Genomic DNA, 16,326 nt, shown 5'->3' with positions numbered 1-16,326 from the left:
CGGAGGTGTTAATCTAACACCATGAATGAGCATCGGAAATTTAACACCAGCTCGGTGTTTCATATTTAACACCGGACTTTTTGCAGTGAAGTACATACTAAACTTGCTTTATATTTCAGTTCAAGAATATTACTTTTCTCTAGAAAATAACATTAGTTAAAGCACAGAAATACAATACATCTGCCGACTACATCACACCATATTTGTATATATTGGCCAAATATACATGTTATATTCTTTTGACAAACTCATAACTTCAAAATCCCAGTGTTGATCAACGGTGTATATAATTCTAAACAAGCAGCATCAACTGCAGCATATATGGCAAAGTTTTGAACCACTGGAAGACAGTGGAGAACACTGACTGTTGCTTGGGATGACCCATTCTTTTCACCTGACACTCAGCAGTTGGCAATTATGACCTCATATAGACAACCTTTGACCTAAATGATAGACCTTTAACCCCTTTGACATTAAAGGCATTACTTACCATTTTAGATGAAACAAAAAATTCACCTTTAGTGCTCCAAAATGTAAAAATTTGAATCAGTATTGTTAAATATACAAAATGTGAACAATAGTTAAAACAAAAATGCATCTAGACTAAACCGTCTACAGTTATGGTTTAAAGAGAAAAATATTGATATTTCCTTATATGTCAGGCTTTGTTGCTAAATTTTTACATGGTAAGATGTTTTGTGATGCAACTGACCTACACATAGGGCCTATGCATCAAATGTGATACAGTGCATCTTCAATACAGTTCGACCTCGATTATCCAACCATGTCGGGACCGGCGCTCATCTGGATAAGCGAATTGGCTGGATATGGGAGACACGATGTTAATGTATATAGCTGCCGTCCAAGCTGCCGTCCCAGTGCACTGGCAGCTAGGCAGGTAGCGTACCCCGCAACGGTGGTGTAATCTATGTCAGCCTGCGCAAAATTGTAGTCCCTTCTTCACAAAAATAAAGTATGATTATCTTTATGTGAAAATCATACATGTTTTACCTCATTAGATATTGAGAAACCTATCATGCACACCTTATGAAATTAGTGAAATAGATCCATGAAAAGATGTTAAAGTCACTGTTTTTTTCTCAATTTTTGGATGAAAAAAAAAAGTTCTTCACTGCATGAACGCGTCCGGATCATAAAGATTTCCGGATAAAAGGAGGCCGAATAATCGAGGTCGAACTGTATTTTTTAAATCACTGCTCCCAACGGTAAACTGTACCTTTAAGAAAACACAATTATGCTGATTAACCAACTCACTAACAATTATATTGCTGATCTTAGGTGGGAGCCAAAAACATCAATTTTGATCAAAGTTCAGCTTGTTTTGACCTTTTGGTTTGATCTTCCACCTGACCAGTTTATATGAATATTCACCTCCATATTTCTATTCTTTCTCTGGAAAATTATAACTTCATTGTTCACTCCTAACTGAAAATTTGGCCAGAAAAGTTCAGTGACCTTTGATATTAAAGATCCTATTTACCTTTGGAAGTAGTGATTCAAAATGTGTTCAAAATATCACATTTGATGCATATGTGTAGGAGATGCATTGTTATCAGTATTTTTCTATAAGAAGAAAAAACATACTGTATCAGTAGACAATTTAGTCTTGAAACATCTTTATTATACCTATTGCTCACATTTTGGGTATTTAGCAATAATTAACATCAGATATAAGGATTAAAATTTTTACAATGTCTTTTTTTTCTATCCTTAGCTCACATTTTAGAACTACAATATTTTAAAGCATTAAAGCTGGGTTTTTGTTTAATCTGTAAATGGTAAATTATACCTTTAAAGGGTTCTGCTCTTAAATGACAGCATCTTAGAAGCTACACAACCCTTGTAGAATATCTCAGCTATATAAACACTGACAAATTTCATTGCAGCATTCATAAGAACTTGTCCTTCCAAGATCCCCAGCATATAGGGCTGAAGGAGAGTCACTCCGAGTAGTAATGGAAAGATGCATATAATTGATGGCAAATGCGTCCCACAAACAACAGCAAAGACAAAGGTATCAAGGGCTAAAATTCAAAGTTACTATACATAGGCAGTGGTATTTTCATTTAGAGTTGAGCAGAAACTTGGAGTTTCCACAGCTCACTAGAAAGCAAGCTTAATTGTCTTTGAAGGATGCATAAAGTAGGCCAAACCAGCCAGAAATGACAGCAGAGTCAAGAGATGAAGTGAGTTTGACATCATTTTGACCATTTTTTACACACTCACTATACGAATCTGTTCCATTCAGACAATCACAATGTGGCAGACGCGTAAACATGCACCCATTTAACAGGGCCCTCTTGAATTCCCGCCTGTGTACATACCTTCAAATTTACCATTACTGTTTTGTGTCAGTATTAGAAGATTGATGTCATTTTAGAGAATGGTCTACAGAGATGGAATACATGCAAGTCTGATTGACATTGCTGCAATTAAGGACAGAGCTGCATGAGGATTGGGCTTGGGGATAATCATAAAGAGGCTAGCTTGCTGGGAGGCAGTGGTCAAACAAAGATTATTGTAGATGCCAAATATTTTGCAAATTCGGAGTTGTAAGACATTCTTGCGAGTGCTTGAATTCACCATCAGGAACATGTAGGTTATACTGTATAAGCTATATGTTATACTAGTATGTGTGAATGGATGTGCACATAGCATGCTGTCTACCAATGTTGAATGTATGTACATCAGTCTCATATACTCACATATTTGGAAGACGATATTTTGGTGGGTTGTTGAATTCAACAATTTTTTACTCACAAACTTTATGAAAGCATCCCCCTCCCCAAGCAAAATATTCAGCATCTACAGGTAATAGGAATAATACAGTACACTCATTTTCAAAAAGAAAGAAACAGCAAAAGCATATAACTGCTGACCAATACAGAGAACATTTAAGGCATATCAAAATTTGCTTGCCGACTAGATTTTAACGATGGCTTTCCCAAAGTTTGTGCCGCTGAAGAGTTCCATGAAGGCTTTGGGCATATTATCGAATCCTTCCGTCACATGCTCCTTGTACTTGAGTTTTCCCTGTTTGGACAAAAAGACACAGACATTTGAAACTGACATCGATATCAGAAATTACACCAAGTACGATTCTTTTTCTTCTTCTTCTTCTTCTGGTTATTCAAAGTCCGCCTCCTTCAATTACTTGAAGATTTTTGCAGACTGTGTGTGTGTATCGTAATCTTTGTCAGTTGAAGTGTTATCTATATGATAAAAATCATACATATCATATTATTATTGCTATATGTTTGGGGTGGGGGAAGAATGAAAGCAGAATTAAGCCACACAATACAACATGTTACTGATGACTATTGATCTCATACGTATTTCTATCACAGAGGGCCCACAACAAATTACCCCATTCCTTACAGGAACCTGGTATACCAGCTTCCCATGGCGGCAACTGATATACGGGAACCTAGTATACCAGGTTCCCAAAACGTAGACAAGAGTGCCTGCATTTGTGGCCTAAATCTATGTTTATTTGCATCATACTTCCCAGAAAAATGGCTTTGATAGAATGATTAGAGTCTCTCCTATCAGCATTTGTTCTCTTTAAGAGATGCAAACATGTGACGAATGTGGAAATGCAAAGTAAAAACTGAACAGAGAATTTCATCATTGCATGCCGTTTGAAAAGAAAAATTCACAAATTTGCATTCAATACTGACACACACACACACAAAAAAAATATCCAACTGTGAGTAGTAGCAAAAATATTGTATGTATTCATATATTAAATGCCTTGCAAATCCATACACGATTACTACAAGAGCTATCAATTTGTACTCTTTCAACTTCTTCTAAGGAATTTTTCACCTTTAACCTTTAAAGAAATAATCTTTCCAAAAAATGCATTAAGGAGATGGATCTGATTCCTTCCATGCAAAAAAAAATTATCACAGATGTAATACTGGTCCTAAACTGCTCTTAGCCACGATGAACAACAAAGATAAATGAATGAATTAATTTCACTGCACAAATGACTCATCATCATGCTAAGTTTTTAACAACATCAGCCTTCATGTCCACATAAGTAGAATTTTCATCAGCTTTGTATAGCATAGTCGGAAAATAGTTACACAGTGCACTCCCATAATAACGAACATGGTTATGATGAAGATCTCATTGTATTACGTCCTCCTCACAAGGGCGCCCCAGCGCCGAAGAACGTATCAGGGCAATTATTCCCCCCCCCCCCCCCACCCGCTGAATACTGGATAGTAATAAGGTTAGAGTAAAGATTAGGGTTAGGTTTAGGGCTAGAGTTTGGGTTGAGGATTTAGGATTAGGGTTAGGGTCAGGGGAAGGGTCTGGGGTAATTGTCTAGGGGGTAATTGCCCTAGGCCCGCCGAATCGTACCTCTTGAAGCCACTGGATGAGTTCCTTGAGACATTCGTCGAATCTGTCACTGAAGTTGTAGACCATGAAACCGGTGACTGTTAGGCACTTGCGGTTGATGGCCGGCTGAAGCATCCTGGCTGCATTTGACAGGAGATTAAAAACACCAAGGAATCTTATTTCAAGTAATTGCATACCAAACAAAATGTTGGTCCATCGGATTTGTGTAAATTGATGGTGCAATAATGTACTTAGGCCAAAGAGATTGTTCTCCTCTCCACCACTACAGGGCAAAGTATACAATGGTGTCAATGATTTCATGGCGGCTGTCATTAGCCACTTAGTAATGGCAGACTTTGCGTACTGGGGTGTATTTCACGAAGCTGTTCTTAAAAGTTACAAAGGACTTAAGAACGACTGGTGATCAGTTCATATGTTCTATACTTATCAGAATCTCAATAATTCAGCACAAGAACTGATCACCAGTCGTTCTAATGTCCTTCTTAACTTTCAGAACAGCTTTGTGAAACACCCCCTGAAGTATAACATTTTTACAGCGCGTATTATGCAAACTTTTTAACTTTTACGGGAGTACGTACTTCTAGATTTGGCTGCTCCTCGGTTGCTGGTTTGTTAGCGTGTTAGCATGGGGGGTGAGCCTACCGCCTCGTTGTCTTCTAGTGCTCCCCGTGCGCTCAAAAATACAATAGTACCGGGCATATGCACACTCCGCACTCTAGTACTTTATGGGGAAAAGCTCTTTGACTTATGCTAAGCAAAGACTTCAAGCTTAATTTCAAACTTAATCTCATATTTTCAGTGTTTTCATTGATGCTTCACAGGCATTTCTATTGAAAAAAAAAATGTATTTTTTTTTCAATAGCAATAGAGAGAGAGAGAGAGAAAGAGGGAGTGATTTCATAGTGAATAAAATTCAATGGACACACTTGCCTTAATCCATTAAATATTATCAAGAGTAACCAGGGAATTTGAGAAGTGAACACAAGAAGATGCTACAGCTGGTAGCAGAAAGTACTTAATAATTCAATTTTCATTCAAAGGAAATCTTGACTTGATTATTAATACCTCCACCAACGAAGTTATGTTTTTGCCAGCATTGGTTTGTATGTTGTTTGTCTGTCTGTTTGCAAAATCGTTCAAAAAGTCAAGAACGGATCTGGCTGATATCCCTTTCATATCACACTTCTCCAGACATCACCCGAGCACACTCTAGACAGACATCTGGGGTGTGATTGGTTGAGTAAATACGACTCTAACAAGGTGCGGACAGAGCACCGTTTCATACGGGAGACTCGTCTGGAGTGTGCTTGAGCGTGCTTGGGTGAGCTTGGCCTGGTGATGGAGCCAATTCAATTATGTTTCTTTTAAAATTGTTTCCTTCTTTCTTACTGTGGTTTATTATATCCTTAAAATCAAGTCAAAATATTAAGCAGAGACTTCAAGACTAAAATGTCAAAATCACACTGGATTATTTAGACGCAAGATGGTCTAGCACGCATTGCATCCATTGTTCGACCACTGTTCACCTGGGTGTCCTTTTCGGGCTACCTTTCATACCAACAGTGATCTACGATGAACAGTGGACGAGCTACAGACGTCATCCACTGTCAGCATCTGGTATGAAAGGGAAATAAAATCCAGCTGATAATGACACCAGGAATATATGATTAAATGTGGGTAGAGATCCAAAATCCCACCTGGATCCAGGAGCCTCTCTTTTTAATTTCTGAAGGATTCTTTTAACTGGCAAATGGGGCCTACAAACCAGGGCATTCAAGCACAGTGGACTCCCACTGTAACGAAGTCCTCGGGACCGGCAATTTTCTTACGTTACATCGAAATTTCGTTATAACCGAACGCATATGAATATGCATTGACCGGATAATATAGCGGCCTGAATTTTTACTTCGTTGTAACCAGAATTTTGTTACAATCGTGTTCGTTATGACGGGAGTGCACTGTAGCACGTATTTGAGGTGTGCATGCGTGGCCCGATGAGTTCATGTTCGCAGTGCAGCAGAAAGCTTTAAGAGGTAGAGACACTGGAGACGGTTCTTCATAATTGAGGCAATATGACCATTTTTAGCATATCAATTACATAGAAATGAGCTGCGTGATGTAGGTCTGTGCACTCAGAATGCTTTTCTAGTTGTCCTTTTATTTTCGGTTTACAGGAAATCCCCGAGATGGCGATTGAACTCTGACCTTTTGGTGGATCAACGGCGTTGTACCCAGTAATGGAGCCACACACAGACACTCGGCCAAAGGGGTTCATGTTGTATAAGACTGTACTGGAAAACTCTCCACCTACCTATTAAAGAGAGAAGGAGAGGAAGAGAGAGAAATGAGCTGAAGATATCTGTATAGATACTGATGATTTCACGAGGGGAGGGAGGGGTATATATTCGCACACTGAGCAAAAAAAAAAAAAAGCAATTACAATTAAACGATAACTTGAATGACTCATACCTTTACCATTGAGATCAGAGAGTATATGAATCATTTCTATTTCTTTCCAGTTGTATCAAGTAGTGAAGTTTTGTTTGTTTTCGGTGTATTTTTTTTCCAATTTTCTTCAAATTTGCGATCTTACATATTTCATTTGTAGAGGGAGACAAATTGAAGAAAATTCATACCTCAACCTTCAACCCTCTGATTAATATTCTCTTGCTTTTATTTGTTTTCATTCTACAAATATCATAATTGTACACCATCTTTGCAAATTTTGTGAGTAAAAAGAAAAAAATAACAATAACTTGAATGACTAATAAGTTCACCATTGAGATCAAAGAGTGTATGCATCATTTCTTCTTTTTTTTTTAACCCATTGAGGATGGGCTGACTTTGCTACAACATGCATTTTCCATAGATACTTGCCCGAGTATACTCTGGACTCGTCCTCAGTGGGTTAATTGTATCAAGTAGTGAAGTTCTATTTATTTTGTTTTCATTCTACAAATATCATAATTGTACACCATCTTCTGCATATAAAGGCTGCTCTTATTTCAAATAAAACTACATTTCAAAAATCCACCCTATCCCAAGGCATAGTTCAAAGGTCATGTGTACACTGAGAACAAATCAAAGCAAAATTTCTGTCACGATAGGCAAATCACAGTATGATGCGATTGTACCAAATCTAGTTGAATATTTATTATGATGAAATCTCTTTAAAAAACAGTATGAATACTTCCATTAAATTATGTGCATCATTTTTTTTTTTTTACGAAAAAAAATATATATATATCTACAATGTGAACTGCAGCTACCATCATGGTGATTAGTCATATGCATTTCTCTAGCTGAGATACCTTGCAATCATCAATACAGAAAACTCACCATAACATTGAGTTTTGTGACCTTTATGACATTAAAACACCCGTATCACTTACAATTATGAATTTTTCAACAATATTAACCTATGTATATGCACAGCCACAGTAAGATACCACATGGTGCATGTATAGAATCTCACTTGAAACAGCATAGGGCACAGAAAATATATTGAGAATTAGTTGCATACAAAATGATGTCATTTGTCAGACTGGGTTTATGTTTAACCTGTTGAGGACGAGTACCAAGTATACTCGGGCAGGTGTCTATGGAAATGTGTGTAATTGCAGTAAAATGAGTCCATCGTCAATGGGTTAACACACAATTTCTCTGAACCCTATGCTGCTAGTTGGCCTTTGAACTCCAGTCATGAAATTGTGATATCTAGATCACACAGAAGTATTTTATCACTTCATTGTTTGGGCAATACTACTTTATCTCAAGATAAGAGGTTTAATTCAAATCAATAGATTCTAAAATGGCCCCATTCACATTCCAAACCATTCCTTGTCCTTGCATGATAGCTCGTTAAAAAAAAAAAAAAAAAAAAAAAGTAACAGCGTAAATATTCAAACAATATAACAGATTGTTGTGAAAGTCTAAAGTCCAGTCACTCAAAAAAAGCCTTGCAGAATACAGCATACAGAGACAACAATGAGAAGCATTTCATGTAGGCTTAAGAGCCAGGGGGAGCTTTTGAATTTTTTTGTTCAATCTTACTTCATGGACAGAGAAAATAACAAATACCTCAACAAATGAAACTACTGACAGTCAAAACAAGCAAATGCAACTGCGCATAGTATGGCTGTAATGATCATTCTGATCTCAACCCTGACACAGATTATGATACCAACAAAGAATGATGCAAAGAATAGACCTGGTAATGCTGACAATGATATGGAAATGCACATACATTTTGTAGTAGTTCTTACATTTGGTAGTACACCTCACTTTAATTGCCTGCATTGCTGCTGGATCAGCAAGCTTTGCCATTGAAGACTAGTCGCAAGTATACTCGGGCAGGTCGGCTCTATGAAAAATGTGTACTATAGAAAAAAATCAGCTTGTCGTCAGTGGGATAGCCACATACACAATTTGTATTATGAATTCGCATCTTGTGTGCTCTAAAAAATTTCATTGACAGGGGAAAAGTTTGGTAATCTATGAAGACTTCATGGCTTGATTTAAAACTTTGAATAACATAATACATGCAGCAAGTATCCATTGGTAGGAGTCTATGGCACAGGTATGCTAGTGGTGCCCCGAGGGTTAAAATGAAAAGACTTACATTGTCAAAGTAGCAATCGATACCCTTTGGAGCCACCTCCTTGAGAGTTTTGTCCAAGTCTGTGATGGTCTTGTAGTTCAGAGCGACATCAAAACCCAGCTCCTTCAAGTACTGCACTTTGGCCTCTGACCCCGCGAATCCAATCACGCGACACCCCTGAAGAAAACCAAACGTTATGTGTAAATCAGCCGTGTTATCTCATCACTCAGCTCCTACGAAATTCTGATTTTCAGAAAACAGAAGTACTTTGAAAAATTTAACATGTAAAATACAACAGATCTTAGGAAAGTAATTTGGATGATGCAAATTATTTTTGACTGAAAATACACAATTTTTGCACTTTTCTTTTAGGGTAAACATGAAAAATGTGGGCAGAATAACAATATTTGACCTTCGGATTGCAATTTCAGTCATTGCAACTAAACACGGCACCATTTCATGAAAGTTGTCAGTCTCTGACAATCACCATAGTAACAGTCAGTGATCAGAGCTTCTCAGCCAATCAAAACCAAGGATTTTATTGAAATTGTCAGAGCTGACGATTTTTATGAAAAATGTGCCCAGGTTAGAATTCTATGGTCAGATTTGTGCATTTAAGTACTGCGCAGAATAATGAAGTGTTAACAGAAAATCTGCTCAACAGATTTGTGAATTGTCAGCATCACCACGTCAAACGTCTCAATGGTATTTTCGGAGACAAGAGAGAATCAGATTGCTCTGGATATCTGAACTCCTATAAATTCTCTATAGCACCAACCATATAACCAAAAACAAAACAATTTGAAAATCTACTGTCTTTTCATAAAACAAAGAAATAATGCAGAAGGGATAGCAATTGAGTGGGCTGAATCTATTTTGTTTTTTAATTCATGCTTGTAATTTCAGTGTCATCCATCTTCATTTATTCAAACTTATCATGCCAGAGAGTTGACTGTCAACCACATGATAGCAGCTCTGCTGATCTTCAATATTTTCCACTTTTCATGTTATATGATTAAATTCTTCAAATGATGGAAGAGCTAGCACCTAATCTTCCAGCTGATTTCTAAAAACAACCAGAAATCAAATATGGACATTACACAACTAATTTTCCTTTTCTCATATGTTCTTGAGCTAAATATATATTGAGTGAATCTGTAAGAAGTTAGAAGAAGACATATATCTACAGTATATTTCCTTCTTGGACCACACACAATGCTGAGCTGGACATGAAACTAAACTTTACACTGAGGTCAGTCGTGTGTCCAAGTGTGTTTCCATGTGAGCCAAACCTTGATCTTGGCAATCTGACCAACCACTGCTCCCACTGCTCCGGCCGCACCACTGACCACCACCGTCTCTCCGGCCTTGGGCTTGCAGATGTCCAGAAAGCCAAAGTAGGCTGTCTTCCTTTTAGGTGTTTTAGAGAGATATACATTCTGGTAAGTTTTTGTTGTTTTCAGGCAAAATAAAGTCAAATATATACACATTCACACACATTTCCAACTACATGCATACGGTCTGAGTTTACAGGTAAACACATGCACACATTAACAAAACACAACACACACACAGGTACACAAACAAGTCAACAAACAAACATACATACACACATAAACACCAGCACACAAAAGAAAAAACATTCAGTGTAACATTGACAAGAAGCCAGTAGAGTGCTATAAAACCAAGCATGTATGTATATCACATCTCAAAATCTTCTTCAAGCTGCATTCTGCCAGTTACAGATTCTTTATAGTAAGTTACAAGGGATCTTTAAAAAATTGTTGGATACAGCAATTATCTTTATATAATTTGCTTATAGCTGGTTGCATTTTAAACTATCAAATGCATATTTCTGTGATTTATTTCTTGATCAAGAAAACAAAAATAAAAAACGTACCCATACACAGTTCACAGATAAGCAGTGTGTTTTTGAAGTGAGGTAGTAGGAGCACTTACCCCGGCATTCCCAGTGCCCCAATAGCCAGGGACTTCGGCCAATCAGGCGAGGGGTAGTCTGCTACGATTATGACATCACTTCCATTGACAACGGATCCAGTGGTCCAGCCTGCTTGGGCCTGGACAATGGAGTCCACTGGTACCTTTGGGTCTCTGCTTTCTACCACCCTTTAAGGAAAACCAATATTATCTTTATATCATATATATTTATAAGATATCATATTTCTTTGATGGAATCTTTCTTTACTCACTGTCCACAGCAGTACCTTAAAGAAAATAACAATAACAATAATGATAATAAATAATAATAATAATAACAATAATAATGATAGTAACTATATATGAAGAGTTTGTTTGCAAAAACCGATAAGTCCATATTTGCCAAATGGAGATATTTGCGATTAAAGGTCAAGAAAAATAAAGAGAATAATAACAAAATTTTTGCTTCTTTTGACCATAACTTCAAAAATATACCTTTATATGTAGTGACCAATATCTTATTTAAAAGGTATTATTTTGTACTTTATGACAGAGATCGTACTTCAAAATCTTCAAAAATGGACTTATCGGTTTTTGCAAACAAACTCATATATATATATGACTAACTAGAGCAGGCCTGCAAGAATAGAATTGCAAATCAGTGTATATGAGCACTGGAACAAATTACAAATCCCACGCACAGACTACAAGGCTAGCTGAAAGAAGTCCATTTTGGTTAGAGCCCAATATTCTTCTCAAAATGGGTCTCTAAGAGCCTGTTGTGTTGAGCATTTACCAACATTTTAAGTGAATTCCCGATTATATATTTAAGCAAGTCAGGCCAACCTTTGCAATATATTCATTGTAGCCTCCCCACAAATACAGTCTCTTTAATGAGCAAATCAACCAACATCTGTGATACAATAATCTCTGCATACCATTCAGTCATATTCTTGAACCATCGATACATAATTTTATATCCTCCTATAGCGACTGAAGAATTTAAACCTATAGACCTGTCTGCAGCCTGGCAGTGAAAGGTTAACTAAATTTAACAAAGAGCAGAAGAATGATGACATTTGGAATCATCAGATGTCATTGATACTTCATAATACATTCAATAGAAAATAAAGTAGTTCCTTGGTCAAATTTTAGAGAATAGATATATATTCTTTGTAGTTAAGTTAAAGGCATTTATATGCTTTTCCTCTGAGACAGCAGATCTGGAGTCCTACACATTTTTTTTTTTATCAAAACCAATCAAATTCAATCATTTTTGATGAATTAAAATTTTCATAACAAATCCTTTAAACATTCAATGATACTTAACTCATCTGGTTTCATATGAAAAACAAAATAATACATTACACACAATTAAAAAAAAGCAAAATACCATCACACACATTTAAGATGTTTGGAGACTAACAAACATTCAAATAAATCAATTTTTAAACAAAGTATTTAAATTTAATCCTGGACTGGACCCCTTTGTGTGCTTTTGAGTGTAAATTGACACAGAACATCTCATAGCAATGTACACACTGTCAAAGATCTCTGGCATGGGAGAGGTTCAGGAGATTAATCCAAACTAAAATGGTGTTAGCATTCATACTGAAATTGCACTGCTTTGCATGGAAATGTTCTGTCACAATAATAAGAAATTCAGTCCTGGTACTTTAGTCTCAAAAAGCAATTAACTTTTTATACCTGGCAACTTGTTCACCGACCATCAGCTCTCCTTCCTTGATTCCCCATACTCTGATTGAAGTAAAAAAGAATTTAGGGAGAAATGAAAAAAACAAACAAACAAACAAACAAATTATTTGATTTCTTTTGATAAATAGAGCAAGTAATGCATAAAGCCACTGACTTGAATGTGTTTAACAAAGGTAAATGAAAATGCGAGAAGAATCGTCAATCATTTGAAAACAAGCTTACATAGCTTACGATACAAGGATCATTAGCAAGAATTGAAATCCATTATCAAAACAAAATCTGTCCTTCCCAGTCAAAAGCCTCTCAACAGCCTCCCATCCCACCCAATGCACAATACTTTTTTTCCTAATGTACAGTATATTTGATGTCATTCAATAAATAACCATTGCATTTATAAGATTGTAGGCATAGGTCATAAGCATCTAGTGTACAGGACTGGTATACCTCCCAACCTTCCCGACTGAAAAATAGGAAAGATTTGGTGTAAAAGTAGGAAAGAAAAGCAGTTCGCAATGGTGTGTGTACTAAAAGATTCCATGACATTTTCTCCCATGAAATATCTCCATGCTAAGCCAAACATGAATTTCTTCTACCCACAAACATAACCCTAACCGTAATCCTAATCCTCACATCAAACTAAACCTAAAACCCTATCACAACCCTAACCCTAACCCCAAGTCCTTGGACAAAATATGACCAGAGCAACTGTCCCAGTTCAAGCAAATGTTGTGTCACTGTATAAGACACATGTGGCAGGTAAGTCATGAGCACAAGTTTAAGAATACATTGAAGTGTACAGAGCATTCATATGTACACAGGGGAGCAATAAAGGCGTATCTGGGCAATTACCCCCAGAGGGCAATTACCCCTGCCTAAATACTGGTTAGTGGTCAGGTTAGAGTAAAGATTAGGGTTAGGGTTAGGGTTAGGTTTAGGGTTAGGATTTTGGGTTAGGGTTAGGATTAGTTTCAGGATTAGGCTTAGGATTAGGGCCAGGGGAAGGGTCCAGGGTAATTGCCCAGGGGGTAATTGCCCTAGACCCCAATACAGGACAACTGTGACACAGATTTTTTTTTTTTTTTTTTTAAATTGCTGTTGCTGCTGCTGCTGTTGTTTTTGTTTCTTTGTTTGTATGTATGTTCATTCGTTTGTTTGTTTGTTTTCTGGTATCTGGGTATTTCATGGGTGCCTATGAGCCAGGGATGCTAGACAACTAGCTAGTACTCAACAGGTGGTGGAGGGCAGCAGGGAAGGGGTTAAATTCTTACCTCATGTATGGGTCTACTGAGAGGAAGAGAGCTTCTAGCTGAACCTCTGCAATGAGAACAAGAATTAAATGAGTATTACAGAGAAATAGAAATTAAAAGAAAAGTAATCACAAATAATTAAAAGAGACAATTAAATGATGAAGTCTTGTTCTAAAGACCAAAGACCTCTCATATATCCAAATCATGACAGGTTGGCGTTCAGTCATTTTCTGCACTACTACTAACCCGGGATGCTCCTTCACACAGTTACACTGTGGGAGCCCTAACGCACTGCGTTCAGGCAGGTCAGTTACAGTACTACTAGCAACACAAGCAAGTCTCAGTGTTAAAACAATGATTCCTTATTTTGAGCTGTAACTGGACATTTTGTTATCAGGATGCCTGTGGATGCCATATGAATACACTTGACTTGTACTCTTCTCTTCTTGATCTGCTCAGATCTTGAGGAGCATCAAAAATGTAGAAGAGATACTCTACTTTCTGACCATGAAACCCTTTAAAATTAAAAGCATGTAAATCAATACCTAGCCTATTTTTTTTTGTGCTGGACAATGAGCGATCAGGGCCCTGTTTCATAAAAAGTTGGTATGATAACAACTCTTGCTGGAATGTCAATTGTCATGGTAACGACAAGAATGCAGCTTCCTGATTGGCTGTTGCTATGGGAAGTTGACATTCCAGCAAGAGTTGACATCCTAACATCTTTTATGAAACGGGGCCCTGCATCCTCAATGCTATGTCCACTAAATAAGGCATATAATATTCATATGGGCAATATCATTATGTCATTCATGTGCAATATCATTACGTAATGTGCACATAGAATACAACAGGGAGATGGAACTTCCCTGCACATGCAATACATTTTTGCACGCCACTAGGTGGTAGGGCAGCACGAGCACGACTTTGCGTAGAACTAGACTCTAACCATGTTAGACCTAGATCCGATTCTGCAACTTTTCATCTAACGTTCGAGCTTCGACTAGCAATTGTACGTAGTAGCAAGTCGAATACCATAAAACACAATTATTCCTGCTAAACAGTCGTCGACAGAGACACAAACTTTTTATTCCCAGTTTTAATAACAGTTTATCTTGAAGAGAGTCAACTTACCACCCTCATTTAGCGCTGGAATTTGCACCTCCTCCACTCGGAAGTTGGACGCCGTAACTTCCCCGTGGAAATCCTTGGCGAGGACGATTCTCCTAGCCACTTTTTTGTTGGCAGCCATTTTGGACGTTTTAAACACGACACGACCCAACGAAATGATAAATATGATTCAAATAGAGAGGAAATGGGAAAAGAGAAATGTATCGAGTCTGTTCAGAGAGTGGAAATTATGACCCGGGGGCAACACAGCTGACCACTGCAGCCCTGGTCAAGGAGGTCGAAGTACATGTAACTAGCGTCAACTACGCTGTTTACCTGCGCGCGTGCCTAGATGGTCCCTGGCTGGGTGAGGGAAGTCCCCAACTTAGATACCAATAGGTGGCGGTATAACTGTGCTGCTGAAAAAGTAGTGTTGTTGAGAGCACTATTTTTTTTTTTTTTTAGTTGAATGCCATGTCGTGTTGGGCAGATCAGGGAGGTGGGAAGAGATCTCTTCCCACCTCCCTGGGCAGATTCTCTAAGATGAATAGTGGTTTGGTGTCATGACACCGAGTCTCGATGTATCCTGGTTCTTATTGATTACTTCTAAGGTTATGATTCAGTTACAGATATATTTCAGCTCAGCATTTTTATACGAGTAAGAAATGCTTAGTTCAGGTCAAGAGTGTGGTAAAATGATGCAGAATTCAATAAATCCATAATGTCTTATAAAGATGCTATCCACGCTGAGAAAAATAGGTTCAACTTTGCACATTTACCAGTGTCACACTGGGAGCACCTTTAAAGGTGCAAAGACTGTTTTTCCTAGCGTATAGACAGAAGTTTAGGTGGATTAAGATAGTTGGCCTAAGTTTAGGTTTATGGAAATAAATCCAGATGTTTTGTTCATTAGGAGGCCATCGGAAAATAATCATTGCAGTGAAAATGTTATAAATAATAGATTGCCAGAAAATATGGCAATGTTATCATTAACAACTTTATAAATACTAGAATATTACCGTCGCATCCAGCTATAAGCACTGCAATCTGGTAGTGGCTAGACTCATCAGTAGTACGACGACTTCTTCGAAGGTCTTAATGATTATTAAACATTATTCACATCAGCAAAAGTTTACAAGGTGCCTACATTACAATACACATAGAAACAACCTGGACCAGGTCACAGAGAGACACATCTGTACGGAGTATAAATCAATGTTTGTTCAGGAGACAGTCACTGTACGCTGTCTGAAGGGATATCTATATATGGGAAGCCGGATCTTCCAATAAGAGCCAAAAATCATTTGTTGCCGATACCACGAT

General features: G+C 37.5%; 1 protein-coding gene across 1 annotated transcript; it reads right to left on the bottom strand.

The window, feature by feature from the left end:
• Positions 1–2,336: 2,336 nt before the first annotated feature.
• On the bottom strand, positions 2,337–15,216 carry LOC140235613 (prostaglandin reductase 1-like). The gene is made up of 9 exons (XM_072315619.1): positions 15,028–15,216; positions 13,915–13,960; positions 12,638–12,688; positions 10,952–11,119; positions 10,285–10,402; positions 9,014–9,169; positions 6,598–6,703; positions 4,393–4,511; positions 2,337–3,054 (listed from the first exon to the last, which is right to left on the bottom strand). The coding sequence occupies exons 1-9, from the start codon at positions 15,143–15,145 to the stop codon at positions 2,944–2,946; spliced, it is 993 nt and encodes a 330-aa protein (XP_072171720.1). The 5' UTR covers positions 15,146–15,216; the 3' UTR covers positions 2,337–2,943.
• Positions 15,217–16,326: the final 1,110 nt, after the last annotated feature.

The sequence above is a fragment of the Diadema setosum genome, chromosome 12 (genome assembly GCF_964275005.1).
Source record: "Diadema setosum chromosome 12, eeDiaSeto1, whole genome shotgun sequence".
NCBI lineage: Eukaryota > Metazoa > Echinodermata > Echinoidea > Diadematoida > Diadematidae > Diadema > Diadema setosum.
The sequence above is the reverse complement of the archived record's forward strand: the minus strand, read 5'-3'. Positions and strand labels throughout refer to the sequence as shown.

Bases quoted from the DNA above. Each gene is read 5' to 3' on its own strand.
- LOC140235613 (XM_072315619.1), bottom strand. From the start codon at position 15,145: ATGGCTGCCAACAAAAAAGTGGCTAGGAGAATCGTCCTCGCCAAGGAT. The intron at 10,403-10,951 runs GTAAGTGCTCCT...AACACCTAAAAG, and splicing joins GGGGCACTGGGAATGCCGGG to GAAGACAGCCTACTTTGGCT. The intron at 9,170-10,284 runs GTTTGGCTCACA...GGTTTTCTTCAG, and splicing joins GTCAGATTGCCAAGATCAAG to GGGTGTCGCGTGATTGGATT.